The sequence below is a fragment of the Pipra filicauda genome, unplaced genomic scaffold (assembly GCF_003945595.2).
Source record: "Pipra filicauda isolate LSUMZ 115617 unplaced genomic scaffold, ASM394559v2 scaffold36_size6622888_pilon, whole genome shotgun sequence".
NCBI lineage: Eukaryota > Metazoa > Chordata > Aves > Passeriformes > Pipridae > Pipra > Pipra filicauda.
In genome coordinates this window covers 41,601-52,837 of record NW_024104498.1, presented here as the reverse complement: position 1 = coordinate 52,837, position 11,237 = coordinate 41,601, and the positions used below count along the sequence as shown (strand labels likewise).

At 37.0% G+C, this 11,237-nt stretch overlaps 1 protein-coding gene across 5 annotated transcripts in view; it reads right to left on the bottom strand.

The window, feature by feature from the left end:
* TTLL7 (tubulin tyrosine ligase like 7) overlaps positions 1-11,237 on the bottom strand; it is a 59,218-nt gene that overhangs the window by 8,736 nt on the left and 39,245 nt on the right. For 3 of the 5 annotated variants that reach the window (XM_039384698.1, XM_039384697.1, XM_027728102.2), the window contains exons 15-20: positions 8,982-9,177; positions 7,996-8,276; positions 6,665-6,739; positions 5,022-5,156; positions 4,169-4,249; positions 294-454 (exon numbers count right to left, since the gene is read on the bottom strand). In XM_039384698.1, the coding sequence (XP_039240632.1) occupies positions 294-454; positions 4,169-4,249; positions 5,022-5,156; positions 6,665-6,739; positions 7,996-8,276; positions 8,982-9,177 (929 nt within the window). The remainder of the gene's footprint in view (positions 1-293; positions 455-4,168; positions 4,250-5,021; positions 5,157-6,664; positions 6,740-7,995; positions 8,277-8,981; positions 9,178-11,237) is intronic. The other 2 variants (XM_039384700.1, XM_039384701.1) reach the window with 2 other exon arrangements.

The window sequence follows — 11,237 nt, the reverse complement described above, 5'->3', positions numbered from 1 at the left end:
TGAAAATCATGCACCATCCCATGGAAGAGTTGATTTTAGGCTCAGATATTTTGAAAATTAGATTATTTTCCCTAGATTATTATATCTGTAAATACATAACTAAATACTGGATTCCACTTCTGAAAAGGTTGGCCTAGATTATTAGATTTAATTATACTATATCTTTAGATGCTGTTAAAACAAGTTCACTGTAGTACAGTATTCTCTTGAATAAAAATCAGCAACAAAGTATGCCAGCATTGATTGTAATGTTGAAGTTATGAAGAAGGCCAAGAAAAGAAAACTAGGCTTACCCTGAATTACAGAAGCAGTTCCATAGGCCCTGACCACGGCTCCAAAGCAAGCGACTAAACACCCGGTTAAACAGACGGTAGAGATGCAAACTTTCCACGTCTGGAGCTTTCCACACATGCTGTAGAACTGCACGAACACCTGTCCTGACTATATCCAAAACCTAGGAAAGAGTATTCCAGGTAAATTAAAGCAAAGGCATATTGCAAAACCGAAAACCAGCTGATGGCTGACTGACTGCACACACACACACACAGAGATGACTGCACAGCTATAAATTCCCACAGATGTCTGTGTTTCATTTCTGTGCATTCATCAGCAAACTTTTATTATACGCTTTTTCTGTCAATAACATTTTGCAAAGCCAAATCAAAATATTTTATTTTTATTAGAGAAAAGTTCATTTCTATTTTTTTCAGTCTGTTCAATACTAGTTCATTTAAATGACAAAAAGAGTTTTAAAAGAAACAAAATGGACACAATTACAGACTAGAAGCAACTTAACTAACAACCCAAATATTATATATCTTCTTTTCTCACCCCCTTTTAAAATATCATCTATTTTACAAAGAACTAAAATGGCCTGAAGAGCTACAAACTGCTCAGTGTTACTCTGGATCAAACCATATTAGTTTACCTGGCAGGAGACAGTGCAGTAAAATCAATAAGTGAGAAAATGATCAGCAAGATATTTAAAATAGCCACATTTATAGAAATGTCATGGATTTATTCTACACAGACTACCTTTAAATGTAAGTACACGCAGCTGTGGGAGGAGAGCTGAGCTGCATTCTGTACAGCACAGGCACCGAGGCAGCTGCACGCCCAGCTCAGCCCTCCTTTGGACACACCTCTGCACACCCCACTGGACTGAACTGGGGTGTGGGAGGGAGCTGGGACTCACCTTGCCTGCTTTTAAATATCTGCATGTTCTCTGCAGTCGGGCCCCTATGCTCCCTTCACAACCCCTGGAGAAAAACAGGTTCCAGAGTGTCATGGATTCTGACTATTCCCAGACTTACTGACAGCATCTAAATGGTTTTGTGCCCAAAGTAGTGTTTAGGCCTGACACTGGCACTTGGAACAGTGTCAGATCTGTCCTACAAAAAAGTCTACGGTGCATGTAACAAAAAGTCAGTTAAATCAACATAATTTCCTCTAAAGGAAACAGCCTCTCTGCCTCTTTTGCCTGACAGCATCTTCCAAAAGCCAGTCAGACTCGAGTGAGTGGTAAACAGATGGAGGTATTTATTGATTTGATATAGGATTTTGTAAATGAGAAAGTACAATGCTTTCCCAGGAAACTTTCAGTTATGGATGACAAACTGATTCACATGGTCTCTCAAAAGGTGAAAGAGATTTAGTAGAACAGTAAAGTATGGAAGCATGGTGTAGAATTGCAATTTTTTGGTTCTGCATAACAAACTTGTTTATAAATAGCCTGATAGGACACCATGAAGGAAACAAAGCATAAATAACTAAAATGCTTGCAGTAGCACAAGGAAGCTGTGTAGCAGTGCTTAATGGGCAGAAAATCTATAGATACCTAATAATGTCAGCCTTGATGAAATATGGGGTTTCCATGTTACTTAAGCTCTTTTTGAAGACCTAGAATTAGTTTGCATGCATAGGTCTTGCACTTAATCCATGCACATAATAATCCAATGCAAATACAATACTGTCACCTCTGTTGGGAATCTTTATGCATGCAGGTGTCTAGCCCACTAAAATTCACTCCCATAGTCTCCTCCTCCCAAAGAGTGAGATGGAAAGAGGAAGAAATTATAACCTAAGGATGCTTATCTTTTTTTGTGACAGCAGGAGCTAAACCCAGGTTTTGGATTGCCCCATGCCTGAGGAATGGGTCCAGACTTTCAGACACTTCCTTAGCAGCATTAGCCTGTTGTCTTCATGCTTCTCAAGCACCTTTCCTTGTGTCTCACCTGTCTGAGGCTTTCCCACACAAATGGCAGGTATCTGTGGTTGTATCCACCCATTTGAACTAACTAAGTCCCTAAATTATGTAAGGATCAACCATATATTTCTTTGCAATGTTGCACTGCCTAGTGGTAATTTACCTGTCTGGGTGGAACAGAACAATTCCACCCTGTATAGCCTCTATCACTAGTCCAATAGACATGAGCTAAGAACAGTGATGCCAATGTAGAGCTTTTTCTTTTACTTTAGCACCTGGAGTTGAAGAAAACTGGGTATCTTAGAGCAAGCCACAGACTGCCAGGTACTCTGGAAAAAAAAATTACTTTTCTTTGTCAATATGCCAGAGCAGGAAATGTACCAGTTAATTGTCCTTAATTTGCAAACATGGCCTCAATCATCCATTTAGGAAAAGAGACAAGGCATTGCACAAGGGCTGGAACGTCACAAAACCTACATCTTCACTTTTCTAAGTTAATTTCCCTAGCTTGCCTTCATCTTTCTGTTTACTTTAATTTACAACATTTACTGTAACAAAAGCAATTATCTGGGTGTAACGGAACAAGATGTTATGAAAGAGCATATTCAAAACCCTCTGGTAAGCATCAAAACACTTCTAAAGAAATTATGTAAAGTAATAGAACATGAAGCAGTCATAACTCCCCTCCCCCAGAAGTCTCTTTTTCTTGAAAGTCTTAGAGGTTAAATTTCTTTTTAGCATGCTTTGATTGCATTGGTTTACTCTGAGCTTGCTTCTGAATGCCTCCTGTTCTTGTGCTGTAATTCTTGAATATTACACACTAAGAATATGAGCAGAAGTTTAATTTTTCTACACCATGCTCAATAATTGTTAAGCAAATACAGCTGTCAGGGATGAACACTGTGAAATCTAGTACATTGCCCAGATATTTTCTTTTTGTGTGTTAGAATTTCCCAGTAAGCAGAGTGAAGGGGACTGAGATTCTGGTTTGTATTTCACAAAGTTGTGGAAGGGTACCTTTGAGACAGATTCCTTACATGCATAAATATTCCCCACCTTGTGCTCACTTCTCCTTCACCCACCTCATTGGAATATAAAACATACTTCTTTCAAATCAACAAAAGACATTTGGCAGTCCTCAGCTGCAATGTCATTGTCAAAGTTAATCCGTTTTTATAAACTACCCTTCCAAGAATAACTATCTGATTGCTTGAAGGGATTGAGGTTAAAAGCAGTTAAAAAAAAAGGCAAATCATTTCCAGTGCAAGCAAAGATGAAGGGCTCGCTAGTGCTTCAGGAATGATAAGTCTCCTAAGTTGTAAAAGATATCCTCACAAGAAGAGCAAAAAGTCCCTGTTTCTGGTTGTGCAGTTTTTGTGAGTAACAACCTGGATCAATGTGTGTCATCCTGATCCTACATGTACCCCTGGTTTAACAGGACTGCCAGTCAAATAAAGAGCAGAACCTCCCTTTATCATGGGCTTTCTGAAATAATGCTTAAAGGAGAAAATTCTTTGCTTGGCAGGTCCATTTTTTATTCAGTATAATCTATTCTAATACTGTGGGTCAAAAACTCAAATAACCAAGTGCAACATCACTAACTCTGATGGAGTTTTAACATTCTTGGTCTGAAACTGCTGACTTGTTTAACCCTTATGAATCAAACCTGCTGAGTCAATACACTTCTAAGAATGTTAGATAAAATTAGGTATTTAAGCTACTAATCATTTATTTGTTTCCTTTTCTTTCAGCAGATTAAGTTTTTAAGAAATTGGTTTTTAAATTAAAATCCAAATATGGAGCAAGATGATTTCCTACAATAGAATTAATTCAGACATATGTTAGTATCAATAGCCAGGATTTCAGCATCTCAAGTCACTCCCAGCTACTGCTAAACACCAGTAGAAACACTGCTGTGCATCTAGTTCAGCTGACCTTCAGCAAATGAAATATGTCACTTACTTTTCGTTGCTTTGTTGGATCCAGTTTTACCAACCAATAGGATGACACTTTTGGTTTATGATACTTCCAATTATCCATAATCTGTAATCATTGTAAAACACAAGATAAAAAATACAAAAAGCCCAACTGAAAGCTGGTATTTCGTTCATGAGCATTCCTAATGCTTAAAATTGTGAGCCTCCAAAAGACCACTGTGAGAAGTTTTCTCTAAAACAAATAGAAAAATATTTGCAGATTTATGGGGGGGGGGAACGTTTGCAAAAACGTGCAATTTCTGCTTATATATCTTAATATTGGTTTTTAATTGACCTTTGCTTAGGCACTGTTTCATGTCTTTGATAAACTGCGAGGCTCAGGACCGTGTTGGATGTGAGAAAGGCTAAGCTGGTAGACCAGAAGAGCCGAAAAGTGTGTGACTGGTGTTCTTTATGAGCAGCAAACTCCAGTCTGCCTTGCAGATACCATTCTGAGTGCTCTGCTGTGCACCTCTGAGAGCCAATTAAACACGTCAGGATCTGTTTTAACAAAATCAGATGAAATATTAATTGTGACATTCTTCTTGCCTTACTTAAAAGTTTTAACTTTCTCCACAATGAAAAATTGAATTTTCCTAACCTTCCTGATTGTTTCTCATATATTTTATAAGGACATAGGAATGCTTTCAGTGCTGCTTTTTTAAAGTCAGAAAGTATGCAAAGCTCCAAACTTCCAAACTCTTCTGAATTATCCTGAGTTTTGGAAGGTTAAAGGCCGAAGGAGCTCAAGAATCATGGACTGAGCTTTTTACTTTGCTTCATTTCAGTGGTCTAAACAGTGTCTAGCCTGTTCTTTTTTCTTATTTATAGATACTCACATCTTCTATAATTAATTCAGATTCTTCATCTGTTTTTCCTGGGAACTTGATTCTCATGTCATTGATAAGGAGAAGAGTCTCTTTTGTCAAAGCAACTTCTTGCTCTTTTGTTTTCTGTTGCAGCAAAGACTCACTCTAAAAACCAATACGAAGCAGAGGAAAAATTTCAAGAGTGTCATTAAATCACATTATAAAGATGTTTGCTTGAAAAAAAATTTATAAATAGGGTGATATAAAATATATTCTTTAAATTTATAGACATATTATCTAAGATATAACTAATATACACACGTCTTGTACATTAATGCATCACCATTACTTAGAGTTGTCAAGAAATTCAAGAAAAACAGTTCAAATGTAAGTTTGTTTGAAACAGAATACACAAATATATATTCAATATTTATGGTGCACACAATTTAAGTATAAATTTGAAATTTAGATAACAGACTTTGAATTCAAATTCAGCATTATGAAAAATATTATTAGTCACAAAAATCACCCTTTCAGTTCTTCACTTCAGCAATTGAACAGAAACTGGCAATATATCATTAAGCCACAATTTCAGGAAGCATTAAAAAGCAAGGACACTTTGCTGCACTTCTGGTCAGTCAGGGCTCTGACAGTGTCTTCAGTTGTCCAGAATTTTGTTTAAAATGTCAGTGCTTTTTATACCACCACTGATCAGAACCCCTACAGTGTCTGTAAAAGACCTTCTCTGGAGGGTTCGAGGGTTTTCTTTAAAACATAAGATACTATGTAGAAGTATTTCTGATCCTCTTTCTTTACTTTAACATACTTTTGCATTTTAATTTTTTTCAAGATGAAATTCAAAATTTTTAGGCATTTCTAAATCTTTGTATCTTGTAAAAATACAATACTTAAGGATATTTTTGCTCTAAGCTACGGATAAATACTTCCAAGTACAAAAAAATACCCTGCTATTTGATACATATTAATGTGGCTGAAATAGGATAGCAAATAGTTCCAAATTGTTTATAACTGCTATAATAACGTCTGTAATTTCCAACTGTAAATGGCTTATTCTAAACTTTGTTTCCATATCTTTAGAACATTTAGATCTCAGCAGCCTCCAAAAAATGGCAATGTACTGCTCTTTTTTTGCCCAAAAGATAGATAAACTAACACTTTATCATGCACAAACGATTTCTTTTTAGGAAATCACAGTTTATCAATTTTAATTTTATTCTAGCAGTAATATATATTATATTATTCTTAGTTGCAAAAATAATTATGAAGAGAGTTCCATTCAGAATACGGTGCTAAATTATGAGTAGTTCTTATCCATTCTGTAAGTAATTTTATTAACATTATTTTTAGGAAGTGTGACCTAAGCTCTATCACCCAGTGTAATTGTTCTGCATATCAAGATCATTTCTGTGGTGGAGCTTTCTCAATGAAAAAGAGAGTATAAGTTTCTTACTAATGTTAATTTAAGCAAGTAGCCCATTTTTAATGTCAGATGGTAAGAGACTGTTCTTAATCTTTCAGTAATTTATATTTGATATAAAGTTAATGTGAATAGAAAAATCTATATTAGCCCTGTCTCATTAAGCTCTCCGAGTACATCATGATGATAAAAGGGTACTTTTTAAACTCGAGATAGCTAATGCGATAAAAAATACCTTCGGCGCCTTGTTGTGAAGACACAATCTTAATGTCTTTCCAATTCTATTAACTGACTTTAGAGATGGAAAGCTCTGTTAAGGAGTATTTCACAAGATGTCAGCACACAATTTTAACAGGATCCTTTTTCATCATTTAGACAAAGCCTCACAGGCAAAACAGACAATGAGTGTTCTACTGGATAAAAATGATGATTAAAGATAGTAAATACTGTGAAGCAAGTTAATTAGCATTACAAAAGGATTTCTCATAATCAAAGCTCACCACAATACAGAAAGGCTGCAAATATGGGTTAAAAGTGCCAATTTGTTTTGCCCCATCTCCAGTGAATGATGTGGGTGATGGAATATATAGGTCAGGCATCAAAGCAGGAATGGCAAGGCTGTGGCAGCACATGCAGTGCAGTGTGAGCCTGGCCTGAGCCCCACCAACACTGCCTGGGTAAGGGAATGTGTGCTCCACCATGCAAACACAGCAGCACAAATGCCTGGGCTGGGAAGGAGATGCCAAAGAGGATGACAGTCTGGTAACAAAATGAAAAAATATATATGGTTCAAAGTACATTGTGAAATTATAACTAACCACACAAATTCTAAACACCTAAAAGTGTTTAATCTGATTATTAATTATTCAGTCTAGTTGCTTATCTGTCTCAAGGAGAGGCTTCAAAATGAAGGAAGCTTTTATCTTCCCTTTTAAAGAAAGAAAATGACTTGCAGTTATTGCAGTGGCAAATCCTGAAGACAACAAGCACTACATAAATTTTCAGCTGTTCACTGTGGAAGTAGAGCTCTCCTGCAGTGGTATACCATACATAAAACAAGTATGGGTTGAAAATTATTTACACCTTCTTCTACAACGGACACCTATACAAAGTCTTACTAATGTTTTATTTTGGTACAATGTATTTACCCTTGGAGTATACACTGGGTTTGGAATATTGATCTATTTTTGTTACCGTAAAGATTTTGAAGGCAGGTGCATCCTTATTTCAGAACCAGAAGCCCCCAAACAAATCACAGAAAATTTTTGAGAGACGTAATGACCCTTTCTATCTTCAAAAACCTATTTAGTAGAGAAGGCTGCCCATTCACAAAAACTCTTCAGGCTTCCATTCTCACAAAATGTAACATCTCTATTGCTGCACCAGGAACCCTGAAACATTACAGTTAGCACTCACCCTGAGTCATAGACGGGTCTGGAGATCTTACATTCCCAAGCATCTGTCAAAATAACCTTAGGCTTTCTGACATGGTGAAAATTAGAAATGTGTTTCTTGAGTTTTGGAGAAATGGAACACATTTTGAATGCAACTGCTGTGTTAACTCACCCCTGGAGAGTTCCCAGTCCCTAAGGTGGCTGTGTGAGAGACTCTGGCTGAGGATGGGCTGCGGTTCAAGGAGTGAGACCTGTTCACTGAGGCTGTTCTCTGCAGCTGCAGAGGGGCTTTGGCTGAGCAGGGCCGTGGCTCAGCTGCCTGGGGCTGCACAGTGAGCACTGAGATGGAGCGAGGGCAGCTCACTGAGCGCCTCATGGGGCCTGGGCAGGACGTGGGGGACGAGTACGATGGAGATTTGACAGGTTTATTGGAGGCTTTCCAGTTCATTCTCCCTGCAGACAAATTAAATGAGTGAAGTAATTACTTACTATTCTCTTAATGCCCATTTTTCAGTCTTTGTAACTAATAACATACGTGATCAACACGTGTGAACATATGTTGTACTACCCTGTATGATGAATAACGATAAATGCAGCACCCGGTCATGTCAGATCCCCTAATAAGACATCATTTCCACACTCTATAAGAAGATTTATTTCTTCCCCATATTCAGCTTTAATCAAGTAGACTCCAGTCCTCTATAACATCCATAAGATTTATTAGAGAGGGCATGTGCCCTGTAGGTCAAAAAGTATGTGACTACTGAGTGTGACTTCCTGACCGTAAGAATATGGAAACAGGAGAGAAAATGTGCTCGATGGATCCCATATTTGCAGATCTGGTATCCCTCCTCTGCTCCTGTATAGCTGTAGTTTTTTAATTCAGTCTTCTGCTAAACAAATGCTATGAAAAATAAAATTTTAGAAGCAGTACTACACATGTGCAATTACATTATGAAATTCTTTGAGACAATATACTACTAAAACAAAAAAATAACATGCTATATCTATTAATTTAGAAAATACTTTAAAGAAAATGAAACAAGCAAACCAGTGTTTACTCCTAAGATACAAATGTTGATACATTCTAAAATACTGAAGAATTTCATGTAATTCATCATCAAAGCCAGACTTACTTGGAAAAATGATTTCACTTACCTGATCGTTCCAGAGGTTTGTATTTATTTTCTTCAAGATCATATGAAACTTTTTTCTCTTTTTTTTCATTGTGATCTTCCTTTTCAGTTTCCTCTCCCGATTCTGACTCACAGCTACCACTATCACAGCTACTATCACTACTGTGGTTCTTAATTTTCCTTAAGGAATGTGCACTTTCTGGCATTGAACACAAGGGCTAAAGAAAAAGGGGAAAAAAAAAAAGTACCTGATTCAGGCAGGTTCAGGCAGGATTTGCACAGCTATAAACCCTCCCAAATTAGACTGGAAGTTTGTTCTATATTTTAGAATAAATGCTTAAATATTTCATTAAATTGACTCCACAGTAATCCTAATCTTTCTCACATGAAGAACAGCGTAATATAGTAATGGGAGGGGGGAATTATTTTATTTCAAGTATGACTTGCACTACCAGACATATTGAATTATAGTTTGAAATCATAAATCAAGTGCTATAGAATACTATTTACAATCAGTTTAGGTCCTTTGCTGATATTTGCAATAACTGAAGTTAGAGTTCAGCCATGATCAACATGGAGTAAAAAAACATGCCAAGGAACTTCAGCTGCTATACTTCTGAAAAAGAAAGTGATTAATCCACATCCTGCAGAGAGCAGAAACTGGAAGAATATAGAAAGCTGTGCTGGGTGTTCTTGGTGTCCCATATGCACATGGGATTCAGTGCCATTGGCTAATGAATCCTGAGCTATTTCCAAGGATACTGCAAGACAAAAATCAGAAAGTAGGAGACAGAGAAACTGATACAAGAACAGAAACGACAAATGAAAATTTTCCTTCTTCCATCTGTCATCGGTCAGACACGAAAAATGCAGTATCCTCCATTACCTCTACTATCCTAAGCAGATTGAACTGGTCACCTCCTTTTCCTACACATTTTCTTTCCAGTAACAGCTGTAGGAAGCTATGCTGATGGCAACATCTTCCTAGTCATCGGATGGATTGCAATTAAAGCTCAGATTTAAAAAAAATATCGTAATTTCTGAATATACTTTGAGTCAGAGTGAAATAGAAGAACTCTCGGGAAGAATTTAAACTTTCCTAATGTATTAACATCATGTAATGCACCTAGATTTATTAGGAGAGGTAACAGAAAAAAGCCCCAAAACATGCTGTTGCTGCAAGATACATTTTATAACTAAACATATACTTCCTAAACTTCCATTCCAGGCAAAGCAGGGAAGAGATTTCTGCCTAAAAAGTGACAGCCTGTTTATGCAATCCCAAGTTGTTAGACCAGATAAAGAGAAGTTAAAGAAGAATATACCATTGAGGAGAGCCCTGACAATTGCTGTTACACAAAGAATACATTGCTATGTATTTATCTATCTGCCAAAAGGACAGTGTGCCTTACTGCTTTCTTAAAAATAGCTGTCCTAACCATGAAATACTGTGTATGATAGAAATCCATTGATCAGACATCCCTGATGAGTTAGGCAAGGTATAATAAACATTTTCACTCAAAACTCACAGGGGCTTTCCACTTATCATATACATGTTCCTCACACATTCTACACTAAACAGTAAGAACATCCTGACCAGGACTTCACATCAATTAACACAGAAGAACAAAAAGAAAAGTTGAAGAATTATGAAAAGCAATAAGGACAAATGACCTCCTAAAGTAAGAGATATTTGATTGCTTAGCAAGTTTATTCACCTTGATTTTCTCCCTATGCTAACCTGATTTTTCTGTGATTAAACTCATCTGATCTTATAGCAAAGGATTGAAAAGGACAGTAATTGCTCATTTCCTCTCCACTAGCTGTTCTTTTCTTTGCCCAGCCCTTCATCCCACACACACAGGTACAGTGTGAGACACGGTAACCCCGGCAGTGTGGAGGTGCAAGGAGACCTCTAGAGGCTACAAATAAACTGGACATTTCCAGAATGCATTTCTCAATCTACACAGAACTCAGTAACATTTCATTGCAGGAAAAAAATGCCTGCATTCTGAGAAATTCTTGATTTTTTTTCTACACGGAGTTCCTAATCACGTTCAAATAAAAATAAGGCTGAAATTCCTGGCAATTATGGAACAGTTGTTTATACACACCCCCCTTTACCCTTCATATATAGATAGGTATGTGCAAATGTAGATATTTATATATGTTTCTATGTAGGGAGGAGGATGAGGAGGAAAACACGTCTCCCCTGACTATTCCAGCTGTTCTGTACAGAGTTTTCTGAGTCCTGACTGTTCTTTTTTTCTGAGGAAGA